This window comes from Mesocricetus auratus, unplaced genomic scaffold, assembly GCF_017639785.1.
Source record: "Mesocricetus auratus isolate SY011 unplaced genomic scaffold, BCM_Maur_2.0 Super-Scaffold_100031, whole genome shotgun sequence".
NCBI lineage: Eukaryota > Metazoa > Chordata > Mammalia > Rodentia > Cricetidae > Mesocricetus > Mesocricetus auratus.
In genome coordinates this window covers 3,315,701-3,328,812 of record NW_024429212.1, presented here as the reverse complement: position 1 = coordinate 3,328,812, position 13,112 = coordinate 3,315,701, and the positions used below count along the sequence as shown (strand labels likewise).

At 44.1% G+C, this 13,112-nt stretch overlaps 1 protein-coding gene across 1 annotated transcript in view; it reads right to left on the bottom strand.

Moving 5' to 3' along the window:
* Csmd1 (CUB and Sushi multiple domains 1) overlaps window positions 1-13,112 on the bottom strand; it is a 1,489,308-nt gene that overhangs the window by 507,366 nt on the left and 968,830 nt on the right. Inside the window, exon 6 of the mRNA XM_005082604.4 lies at window positions 9,144-9,256. Within this exon, the coding sequence (XP_005082661.1) occupies window positions 9,144-9,256 (113 nt within the window). The remainder of the gene's footprint in view (window positions 1-9,143; window positions 9,257-13,112) is intronic.

Sequence of the window (13,112 nt, the reverse complement as noted above, 5' to 3'; positions counted from 1 at the left end):
GTTTTTAAAGCTAATCTTTTCTGAACATGACTTTAAATTTGACATAAATAAAGTTCATGTTCACCATCTGCAGATCCTGTCTCCGGTTCTAGAGAACAAAGATTGTAGAGCTCTCTCTTCCTAAGAACAAAGAAGAGCTGAGCATTTGGGAAAACACCTTCCTTTTCTGTCACTTTGAACACCAACCACTTAAGCTCTAACTATCCAATAGCCCCAAAGAACTTCAATCTATTCTGAATACTATTGATAAGAAAACTGCATGAACATACAAGCAGCTGCCTAGAACAAGCAGCTGAGATCTACGCATAGACCCAAGGACACCGCTTCTGGATAGACACTCCAAGGACACTAAGTGAGTGTGCTTGAGAGACACGTGACTGCCCTGTTTAATGCCCCACTATCCAGAGTAACCAAGGTTTGGAGACAGCCTGGAAGTCCACCAACATGTACATGGAGATAGCATGCCTTGTAGAGAAACACTGGAGTTTACTCACCACAGAGAACCACCATGCCATGCCATCTACAGGAAAATGAGTGGGACTAGAGATAATCAAGCTGAGTGGAAAAAGCCAGACTCAGACAAGTATCAGATGGAGAGCCTGGGCATGCCTGTGAGACTTGAGGGGAGGAAGAAGTTGAAAGGAGGACAGAATGAAAGAGTTAATGTAGTAAAGAGAGAGAAAACATGCTTTTCCTCATGAAGGCTCTAAAAGGGAAAGAGATAGAGGGAAAACAACTATTTGAGAGGATTGTTGTTTTAAAAAATCCTGGTTAATGGAAAGGTTACTGGAAACCCATCGTTTTAAAAAATCCTGGTTAATGGAAACCCATCGCTGGTGGTGCAATAAGCCAATCAAACTGAATTAGTAAATCCAGGTTTAATTTGAGCAAAGCATTCCTGGGTGGCCCCAGGGGAACAGAAAACCAGGAACCATGAAGTGAATCCAGAGGTTGGGACTTTTAATGCTCTTGGGGTTGGAGTCGCCAATGGCGGGATTTTAGGGGAGGAGTCTAGACTGAGGTGACTCCAGGGGACTTGCCCTTGGCACCCTAAAGGTAGGGTTTGGACTGGGCTATCAAACATTCCAACCTCTTTGTATAGATATAGAGGCAGGTAGGGCTTCCACCTGAACATCCCAGACTCCTTGGGTATAGATAGGGGTGTTGGTTCAAGTCTGGCATCTTCCTGCTGACAAGGGATGATGTGAAGAGGGTCAGGAATGCAGTGCTCATGAACCTGGCTGGGGTAGCCCAAACCAACTTAAGGTGAGACAGCCCCAGTTTGCATAAGTTTGATAGGGTGTGCTTAAACCCGGAAGTACCCAATTACACAAGCCATACGACGGATACCGGAAGACTGTGCTGGTGCATCCTCCGAGGTAGCCTGGCGTCAGAACAGTAGCAGGTTTGGGAAATTCCTGAATGGGACATCTCCCAGACAAGGAATCCCAAAGAGGTCGAGACTGTCTCTACCCCGAACAGCCCAGTCATCTGCCACTGCAGTGTCTTGACCAGTGGACTGTAAGAAAAAGGGATCTTGGATGTCATATGGGCCGCTGGCTTGGTCTTAGGAACACACCGAGAAAGTCTTGTGTCCACAGGGCAAGAGGAAGAGTGGTTTCCCATGGCCATCTGGGACCTGGAAACTCAACTCTACTGGGTTGGGCACCAGATATTAAGTTTAAAAACTCCTGGTTAATGAAAAGTTTCCTGGAAACCCAATGCTGATGGTGCAATAAGCCAATCAAACTGAATTAGTAAATCCAGGTTAATCTGAGCAATGCATTCCTGGATGACCCCAGGGGAACAGAAAACCAGGAACTACAAGGTGAATCCAGAGATGGGGGCTTTTACTGTATGCTGGGGGAGGGGGGGGTCTGCACCGAGGTGCCTCCAGGGAAGGGCTCACCCTTGGCACCCTGAAGGCAGGGTTTGCAATGGGGCTACCAAACAAGGATGTTAGTGTGAAAACATGTTATAATGAGACTCATCATTTTGTATGTTAACTAAAAATAAGTTAATTTTCTTATTGACAACTAACGGAGGCTTTTTTGTATTTCTGTGGGAAGTGTGCATATGTAGGTACATGAGTGCATGTGTACTTGTGTGTTTATGTGCAGAAGACCCAAATTGACAGTGGGCACTTTCTCCAATGGTTTTCCACTGTTACTGAGGGGGGGGTTTCTCACTGGGCCTGAGCTTGCCACTTGAGCTAGTCTGGATAGCTAGCTAGCCCTAGAAATATCTCCTGCTGTCTCTGCCTCCCATGTGCTGGAATGGCAGGTGGCTACCGCTCCTGTGTGGCTTCTACATGTGCCCTGGGATCTGCTCTCTAATCCTCAGGCTTGCAGCACAGAACTTCAGCCACCCAGAGAGTCGCCTCCTCAGCCCCTAAGGCAGACAACTCTCCCTGAAGAGGCATTCATCGAGAGCAAGTGAGCTGAGCAATCTCCAAGACAGATAGTGGTGACACTCATCTTTATGAAATGCTTCATTTTATCCAAAAGCACAGACAGACAGATGCCAGACTTCTGCCCTCCTTTAATATGCCTGTAATTAAAATCCACTATGGCTCTCCTGGTTATCAAATACCAGGAGGTGAGATACAACGCAGGTTGTGAGGAATACAACAGTCCGCAACACGCTTTTCTGTGGGTGTGTGCCTGTCTGTGTGAGTTCCAGTGTGGATGACGGGGTACAAATGGAGGTCACAAGGAAATCTGGGGACTCAGGCCTCACCTGCTACCATATTTAAAGCAGCATTTTCTGCTGTTTGCCACTGTGCATACCCAGCAAGCCCATGAGAATCTATCTCAAGCTCCCATCTCACCGAGGGAGGGCTGCAATTGCAGGTGTGTACTGTTTTATATAATGTTACATGGGTCCCGGGGATCCAAACAGAGGTTCTCATGGCAAAGCCTATTGGGCCATCTGTCAGTCACTGTTTCCTTTAGAGCAGTAACAAATGCAAAGAAGGAATTCAATTTATTGAATTTAAATGTTGCATTGTTTTAGCTCTTTACAAGGCTTGCATTTTTAAAACATTATTTCAGTAGAGTTTTACTTCACTTCCAGTTTATGGATTTTTTTCAGATTAAGAAGGTGGGGGGGGGAGCAGATGTCTGTAACAAAAGGGAATTTACCAGACATGGCAGCACCGTTACACACACGGACTCATAGAGGCTGCAACAGTGTGAGCAAGACTTAAACAAGCTAAAGCTAGTCAGAATCCCAGTGTGGATGAGGGAAGGGCTCATGTATACCCAACCCTGGCAGCTGATGCATTCTGGGAGTGGGAGAGTTGGTTTTCTTCAGTGCTGTGGCTCTTGAGACACCACCTATGCCACGCTAGATGGCCCTGTGCCTGTGCACATATAGTCGACACTAAGAGGATACAGCAGACACGAAAACATTGTAAAAGAGAGCACACAAGGCTGCTGTTGGGAGCAGGTAAGGAGGAACCGGCTCTGGGATCACATCATGCTGAATCAGCACAGGAAAGCCACGTCTTAGAGCCAGGTATGGTAGTGCGCACCTGTCACCCCAGTGCTGGAGAGACCCATGCACTGTGGGCAGGAATGAATGCCTGTGGTGAGAACTGCACATCCAACACATGGGGAGCGCATTCTATTGGCTGAAACACAGAGTCAACCTGCTTTCTGCTTTCCATCCATTACAAAGTGCCTACAGTGACACCATGGACTTGGAGACCTACGTTGAGAATCCTGGCCTTCATACCTTGGCCCATTCTGGAATACTATTCTCCTGGTCTCTCCCTCATGATTCCTCAGCTGAACCTGCCTGACATAATTCAGTCCCTGTGCTTAGGATTCACATAGGGGTTTAAAATATGAGAAAACTTAAATAGGAAATGACCTTTGCAATTTTTAGGAAGAAATTTTTAGCTGACACTGAGCTAAAAAGTGGCGTTTGATGCCCAAATAGAGGCTACACAGTGTCCAGAGACAGGGGTAGGTCTACACATTACACTGCAGCCAGTCCAAACCTCATCGTTCTTCTGGGGCTTGCACTATTAGGGGTTCCTTGGAGATTGACATGGGATCAGCTTGGGTGAGCCTGACCCAGGCAGCTTGCTGGCCTAGAACCAGCATCAGAAGGAAGACTTGGATGAGTTAGGAAGGCCAAAAAGGAACAAGTCTCCTACAGGGCATGGTACTCTAATAGAGAAGGGTGCTGCACTGAGTCTAATCTAATGCTTCCTCCTCTCTCCTGTCTGAGAAACAGATGTTATTAAGCTGGTCTAATACAGGAAGGAAGGAACACAGACAACAGGGGCGTTGGTTAATAGCATGTGTGTCACAAAGAGTAGAGTTCAGAACTTGGAGCGTACAGATGTTCCTGGAGTTGGTAGTTGCTAAAGTCTGCACTGAGAGAAATGAAAGCATATTTGAGGGGGGGAGTTATGTGTGTCTAATTTGAGTGAATGTATGTTTATCAAGACAATTTTTCTTACAAAGATTTAGGTTTCCTGAGTAAATTAGAGGGAATAAGATTGCCCTTTGCTAGATTACTTTATTGGAAAACAATGTGCTTGAATCTCACTTACCTAGTAGCACCCAGAGGTGTCAGTAAGTAGTCAATCCCCATGTCCATATGGCCAGCTACGGCACCCCCAGTAGCCTGCTCTCTTCTGCAGGTCTGTGGTCCAAGGGCACTGGATGGATATGGGCCTTTGATTGCCTTCATTTCCTAAAGGAACAGCAGCCAAGTACCTTCTAGATCTTGGGTAATGCTCCTTACACTTTCATAGACTTAGCGTTCTCTGCAAGAGGCAGGTACATGTATTAACAGTAGGACCTAGGGGACTTTTCTGTCTCAGAGCTCTTGTTTACAATATACTTGTAGGGGCTGTGCATGTGGAAGAATGGGCAACACATAGGATTTGTAAATCTGGGCACATGAAGTTTCAATTTCCCAAATGCATTTTTAATAATGCAGAAGTCCCCATTTTGTATAAAGGTCTTCATTTTAAATAAAAGGAAAATCGATACTTATATAGAGCCATAACCTAAAAAGCAAGCTAATTATTTGTGTCAACACAAGCTTTCAAGCCGCCATCAGATTTTCTCTTGATTTATGAGACAGGGTGTTTCCTACTTAAATTGGAACTTTATTACAAACACTTTCTTTCAAAGTGATTTATTCATCACAGAAATCAATGGGGGTTGCATCTCGTGAAAAGCCAAGATTTTATTGATAGCCAGGTGAATATGTTGAGAACTGGAGCCCAACTCAGAGATGCCTACTCAGGACACAGGCTTTCAAGGTTCAAGATTAATGTGTTTCTTAAAAATTCATCTTGTAGACATCCAGAACGCCCAGATGATGGATAGTGCTAACAAGGGCCTTATTTAATTATAATTAATGGCGGAGGCAACATAGAAAGAATGGGCTCCATTTTCAGCTGCTTTGGAGAAATAATATGTCTTACATAAATCTGCCATACACTGTGGGACCAATCTGTGTAGCAGATACCACAGATCTATCAGAGGGGTCTCTGTGACTCTGTGACAGCTTCGGTTCACAGGACTCTTAAAAGTGAGTGCACATGCAATGCAGCTGCAGCAGCAGCAGCAGCAGCGCAGCCTGGCTTGCTATCATCCTTACCTCTCAGGTCCGGATGACTGGATGCCATCAGTGAGGAGGGGAGGGCTACGGAGAAGCCAGAGGACCTCAAGAAGGACAGTTAAAAAGCACAAGACTAGAAGCAATATCTCATGGTGGTGGCGGTTCATTTAGCAAAGAAAAGTGTCGAGAATCTAAAGCATTTTCTTTAGTTCTTGTGTCTGTGAAACCATCTCCCTTGGGAGAACACAATGATCAGGAATCAAGGAAGATCATGGGAATGTGAAGGGCAGGGGGCAACCACACAGGGCTTCGGGGGAGTCACTGAGTGTCTTAATTTTCAAGGACTCTCCATGTAGAGGTGAGTGCAAGCAATGGTTGCGACCACCAGAAACCTTAAAAGGGTGGCAAATCCTCATTTCTCTGCCCCTTTCTCCATGTTTATTTTCTCCTCTGTCTACCACATACCTCCCGAGCAGTCTCCTTTTTCCCAACCCCACAAGCTCCCTTGTAATTTCCTGGTCTTTAAGCATATTCAGTCCTACCCAGGTCTGTGTTTACCAGACTCTAGCTGTCAAGTTATGTTTCTCAAAGTTCTCTTTCCCTGTCAAAATAGAAGAGAAACCATTCCTACTCCCTGAACCCTTGACAGCAGTATTTATAAGTGGAGTAAAAGCATTTGGTAAATTCTGCATGCATTCCGAATGCCATGACTGTTGGCCAACTGTGTTGATAAGTCCTGTTACTATGCTATGTTTGTAAAAAGGAAATAGGGATGAGAGCTCTGAGTTCTTCAAATCAGGCATAGGGGAAAGGGCTGACTCCAGAGGACACTTCCCCATGTGGCAGGATACCTTCAACCAGAACAAGGTATTGGTGGCTGATAAGGACTTAGGGAAGATAGCATCCCAAGTAACTGTCCCAGCTCCTTATTTCTGGCATTCTCAGTTTGGTCTAGAATCTGCAACTTGCTTTTCCCTGATGTTTCCTTTCACTGGTAATGGGTCTGTGCAAGCTTTTCTGCATGTCCTACATGAGCCATGGTCTAGTCCGGTAATTCTTGATGTCACTGGTGAAGGCTCTGTTGGTCAATGTCCTTCTTAGATGGGTGACATCGTGTCTGGATTCAATCTTTGTGAAGTGCCTGCTGAGAGGTGGTCTGGGGAGGATGCCCTAGTCAAAGGAAGCCCATGAGCTCATCAGCAAGGAGCTGGCTTCATCTACCCACAATGCCTTGGAATTGAACCCACAGACGGGCTGAAGAGTTTCAGTATGTAATTGTTCAGCTACGTCTATGTGGCTTTATACTTTGGCATTGCTTAGAGATTCTTTTTAGCCTTCATATAATAATTTTCCTAATCGCCTCTCCTCCATTCTTCCTCTTCCTCTTCTTCCTCCTCTGTCCCCTCCTCCCCTCCCACCACCTTCCTTTTCTCTTTTTCCATCTATTTCTATGTATACACATATAAATTATTGACGTGTGTGGGTCACTCATATAATTTAATTATACAGCATTTAAATGATATATGTGTTTAAATTAGATATTTAATGAAAATTCAATTATATATACTACTTATTTACAACTGCTTCATAGTTTGTATATTTGTAAGTTTCAGAAATGTAGCTTATATTTTATGATTTTAAAATGGTATATATTTGATTTTTCCCTACTCCATGTGTTTCTTGTGTGTTTCTGGGTCAATTTTTAAGCAGCACATTCTGTATTCCACACTTCTTCCAATCACACAAACAAATAATGAGGCCTGAAGGATGATACTGAAAACATTTTCCTCTGCTGAGAAAATAACCAAAACTTTATGAAAAGGTTCTTTGGAACATGATAGGCTGCAAACCCACCACACTTCATGAGCAGCCTGGGAGAGTTTCAAGGACCAGGTGTGGTCACTTTAACTCAGAACCAGGTCCCTTCACTCCTGTGGATGAACACAGAGAAGCAGCAGAGATGTGTCCCCCACTAGACCTGGTGTCCTCATCCGGCCCCACCAACTCTGTGTCCACATGACGGGGCCTCTCCCTGCCACCAGATCCTTCCCACACTTACTTCATCACAGCAAATGTGATAACATAAAGGACCTTAAAGACAGGCCGATAGAGGTCGCTATGGTTACAATAAACTTCTTGTCTTTGCCTATGACCCAGGGTAGGTGGGGCCACGGGATGCTTCTACTCATAAAATCCAGTATGGTGGACTACAGCCTGAAGATGAGAATTGACGACATTACACGGAGAATTGGTGATATGGTCCATGGCCTCCAGTGAGGACTCACATTTATTATGCTGGAAAAAACTACCCCAAGATTTCAGGTCAAATGATTTCTGCATCTGTACCCAGCCCTAGGCCTGGATGGCCAGCAACGAGTCCCAGCCCCACACTCAACTCAGAACCTTTCAGATCTCATTCCCAGAAAAATCACTCTCACTCTACTTGATGAAATAACAGCAACAGTGACTTCCTTGTGCTTTACAAACCGAAGGAACACAATTTTGCTGGGAGTCACATTCTTAAGCACAGGGAGTCCATTTGTGGTGCTTTATTTTTTCTTATCAATTGAACTTATTCTTTGATATGTCCACATATATATTTCATTTTAATCAAATTCCTCTCCTACATCTGTCACCCTCCCCAAGTCCACCTATGCATTGCTTACATCCACACTTTTCTGTTTCACTTGTAGGTAACCTAGAGTTGAACCAAGGCTGCATGAGACCACGGAGTAGAAACTAACCACTAGAGCTTGGGGAGCATACAGCTAAATACAGTGACTGTGCCTCTCCCAGAGTCTGTTAGGAACCACAGCTCAGAAGGGAAGGGCTGGGGCCCTGTGAGGTCTTCCCCCACCCAGGACTTTGAGTACGATATTTTTATTTGTCAGTAGAATGATTTTATGTAGGCCACTTATCAATGGATTCCCTTTCTATATTACTAAGGGTTACTGATGGTTGGAAATGCTCAGGATCCAGTCACAAAGGCTAGGGATTAGATGCGAAGGGAACACTTCAGAACCACACTGCTAAAGACACCTGTGTTTGGCTAAACAACAGCATCTTTATTTCAAGGCTAGGGACACGTAAATTACTAAATCTGGTAGCTGTGTTTCAGAACTAAATGTTATATCAAGATTCCTTTGAATTTTTAAGTACAATGGGCATACTCACCCACTCTAAACATATAAATAACGGACGAAACTGCTGAGGATGTCTATTTGTTCTATGGAAGGTTAAGTACAAACAAATGCTAATATTAATTCATTAACTAATGCTTAATTGCTCTTCAGTTAAATCAGTTACTGCTGTAGATGGTCAGAGGGCTAAGGGTCATTAACCAGCGGCATCCACTCATTCCCACACACCTTCCCAAGTCCATTGCTTCTAAGTACATGGTAGGGGAGGGGGAGGTATCTTCAAACGTGAGTTTCTTTTTTTTCTTCTTCTTCTTCTCTAGGAGTGCCCCAAAATCTCAGGGTGGAGAAAGACTCGGAGATCACAGGGTCTATACTTGTTTCCTTTTTGCACCTGTGGGGTTGGCACTTTCTTACCTTGGAACTGAGCGTTGAACCCCTTGCGCCGATGGTTGCTGTCGGATGTGAAGTGGAGCCGTAGCCAGTTCTTGCTGCTAATCACAGGAGACGGCAGGTTCATGCCTGTGAGCCTGGAGAAGAGAAAGAGGAGGGTAATCTCCTTGGAAGGCAACATATCAAATGTCCCACGGTTGCATCACACCAGTTTTAAAACCGCATCCCTGACCGGTCTCCTGAGACACTTCAAGTAGAGGCCAGTTGTCACATGCCTTCACACCTTAAAACGATTTTGGCAAAACATAAAATACTCTACCCTGAAATGATGGAACGATTTGATATTTCATATCTGCATCAGTGATGGATGCAGCATATACGGTTCTCTCTCTCAATTCCTTCTCTCGGGACCTTGGTCACAATGAATCATAAACAGAAAAGGGACTAAAATTATACAGTTGACATCGCTTGCTGCTTATCACACCTGAAGCTGGACTACTTTCCTGCAATCCACCTGTAGGATTCAGCCTGGGAAACCTTTCCCATTACAGTAATGTGAACAACATTTATGAGACTAGTGAGTTGCAAAGATACTTAAACTGGGACGAAGTGAGAATTTCCTAAAGGAGTCTACTAATCTTTTAAAGAGTGGGTGTGCTCAATCCCTCAGAACTGTGTGTAACACCTCTCTGCTCCCCAGTACTCAGCACAGTCACCCAGATAGTGGACTTTCACTGTCCACTACTGAAATGTCGTTTGAGTGGCAAGGAGGAAACATTGTTCATGCCAGAAGGATCCTAAGAAGCAGAAGGACTCAAAACATGCCAAGCCGGGCTAGGGCATAGCACCATGGGACCCCATAATTTCAGATATACCACTATGTGCTGGTTAAGCCCTGGAAAGTACCAGATTTACATCGTGATTTGTAAGCTATTTTCACCATCTATATAAGCTACAAGGTTTCTTCAGGAGCCACAATGCATTCCCACCCAACGAGGCTCAGAATCCACAGTGACTCAAGGCCTCCTTTTCCATGGATAAAGTTTGTGTATAACCTCTGGGCATAGTTTCTGGTAGGCTCCTACCTAAGGGATAAGGTGATTGGTGTCCTGCTATCATTGAGGTTATAATAATGAAGATAGTGTTTTTAAGTATTCAGTGCAGACACAATTAAAAACACCTTTTGGTTTGTGGTTGTCTGAATCTGTAGATACAGAGTCAATACCAATACATGTGGACATGCACCTAGTGTGTTTTCTCCGGTTCTGGGATGAACTGTGACTGTGTAATTGTTTGGCATCCTGGTTTCCAAAGGTAGTTTTGAAATGATGCTTATTGGTGTTGCTGATCTGTGAAGATTTAGCTACATGATTGCAAAAGTCACCTGTAAACCTTTACCTAGGTGGTCAAGCTGCGTACTTTGTCTCCAAGCACAGGGAAGCACCTGTTTGTCTATATAGAATTGATGCCTTATTTATCTACTTCCTGGGGAAAAGCAGTGTTAGCAACACCTGAGGTCAAGGTCGCCATGCCAAGTGCTCAGAGTCAATGACAAACTTCAGAAATGTGCATGACAGACTCAGTTAAAAGTTCCACCATGACTGTCCCCAATCCCAAGTGTTTATGTTACTGATTTAAATAATATTCCACACCCACTTGGATTCCTGTAGTACAGGTCAAGCAGCTAGAGAGGACTGACTCCCAGACAGGCTTTATCTCCTCTCCCTTTGCCCAGAAAAGGCTCTCCTACAAACTCTAGCAATCACATACCTCCAGGTAATACTGAGAATGCCTAAAGGAAATGGGAACTGTTGATTAAAAAATCAGGTCTCAGCTGGGTGGTGGTAGCACACACCTTTAATCCCAGCACTCGGGAGGCAGAGTGGATCTATGTGAGTTCAAGGCCACCCTAGTCTACAAAGCTACACAGAGAAACCCTATCTCATAAAACCCAAAACAAACAAACAAACTTCTCAGATCTCAGCCAGCTCTCCTTCATTTATCTGTTGAGCTTGGTATAAGCCTGCTTTAAAACGTTATTTTGATTATTCTAACCTCCATAACAAGGTGGGATTGCATTTCAATTGCTTGCCAACAGGTATAGCACTCTTGAACAAATACCTTCTTGACCCTGTTGTATTTGCAAATACCTGTCTACAAACAGGCCAGGTTTGTGTCAATCAGAAAACGTATCTGTGAAGTGTATATGGTATTTTTTAGTCTCATTACAATTAGGAGTTTGTTATCATTGGGAAGCTAGCCTAGGGTGCTTCATATGATTCAAAAATAGTGTGCCTATGGATTCTGACATTCAAATTTCATATAATTTATTTTATAATAAATAATGACCCATTCTTAGTCCATGGGTCAGACTGAGTTCATGAGGACAGACTGCTGTTTTCTGTCTTAGCCTAAGAGGGACAGTGAACAAATTACTTTGAGAGGGATGGAGAGATTGTTCAGTGATTAAGGTGCTCATTGCTCTTTGTAAGATCAAAGTTCATCTCCCAGAACCTACCTGGAAGTTCGTAACTGCTCATAGCTCTGACACTAGTGGATTTAATGCCCTCTTCTGGTCTCATTAGACTGTTGGACTCACATAGTTCCATAAGCTCATGCAGACCCACACACATACACATAATTAAAAATGAAAAGCAAATAAGTCAAAGTCCCTTAAAGGTTACTAACCAGGAGAACTAATTAAAACTATATTTAAAGGCTTGTTATTTTTTAAGTGTGTGTGTGGGGGGGCAACTTGGACCTGAATACAGGTACCCGTGGGGACTTATTTATTGGTGTCACTGGAAAGAGAGCAGCTTGATGACATATGTCTGGTTCTACATGTTAAATAAATATGTGCAGCTTTTCTACCGAGGAAATATGATCTTATTATGTAGATCAGGCTACAATCAAATTTGTCACCTTCGGGCTTCAGTCTCACAGATGCTGGACTGACCACTATGTCATGGATTTCTTCACACGAAGTTTTCTTTGTCAGCTGCCCCTCAAGGAAGTGCCTCGTGACAAAAGAGCCTATATATTCTGGTTTCATTTCTTATGCTAAGACAAAATACCTGACAAAAAGCAACTTAGGGGAAGAAAGGGTTTGTTTCCCTGTTTGATTCCTTTCATGATTTCAGGTTACAGTTCATTACACTCCAAAGAAACAGAGGAAGGGACTTGAGGCGGCGGCCAGTCACCTCACATCCACAGCCAAGGAGAGAGTGGGAAGATCAACCCTCACGATGTACTGCACCTTTCCCAGTCTGGGGCCCCAGAGTGAATGAAAAGGTGTTGAGTACCAGCATTCATCTCTGCGAGCTTCCAGACTTCAGAAGCAGTGTGGCCGGCCGCCTCACCCTTCTGCCATCTTGCCTTTCCCACCGGATGGACCGTACCCTCAAGGGGTGAACCAAAATAAAACCTTCCTAGCTTAAATCCCTTCTTGCCAGGAATTTAGTCACATCAACGAGGAAAGGAACGAATAGGCCCTGGGTCCCTTCAGTGGAACGGGGAGAAACACTTCTTGCTTCCGTCAAAAATGTCAAATTAAGCCACTGCAAGCACAGGAAAATCCTTGTCCCTTCAATGTCCTCCACAAAGTTCTGTTTCTGGTAAAAGCAAAATGAAGTGTAGGAGTCGTGGGACTGCTTAATTTAAGGCGGCCTGCTTTGAGCCCAAACAGAGCAGCCCAATTTGTTCCACTTTCTCCAAATAGTTTCGCTATAAATTCTGGGATTCTATTTATAAGGTACTCATTACTTATTTTTCACGCAGCCTCCCCTCAGCTTGGCCTTTCCATTGTGATGGGAAGGGCTGAGCATATTGGAATCGAGTTCTATGGACCCAGGTCTGTGGCTCGTGTTTTACCTTATATAACTTGAAAAAAAATGTGGAGTCAACAAATTGAGCTCATTTCCTAAAATGCATTTGGAAACCCTAATGCTTTTCAATTTTGCTCTGTTTGGGTAGTTCAGACTCGATACCAGATTT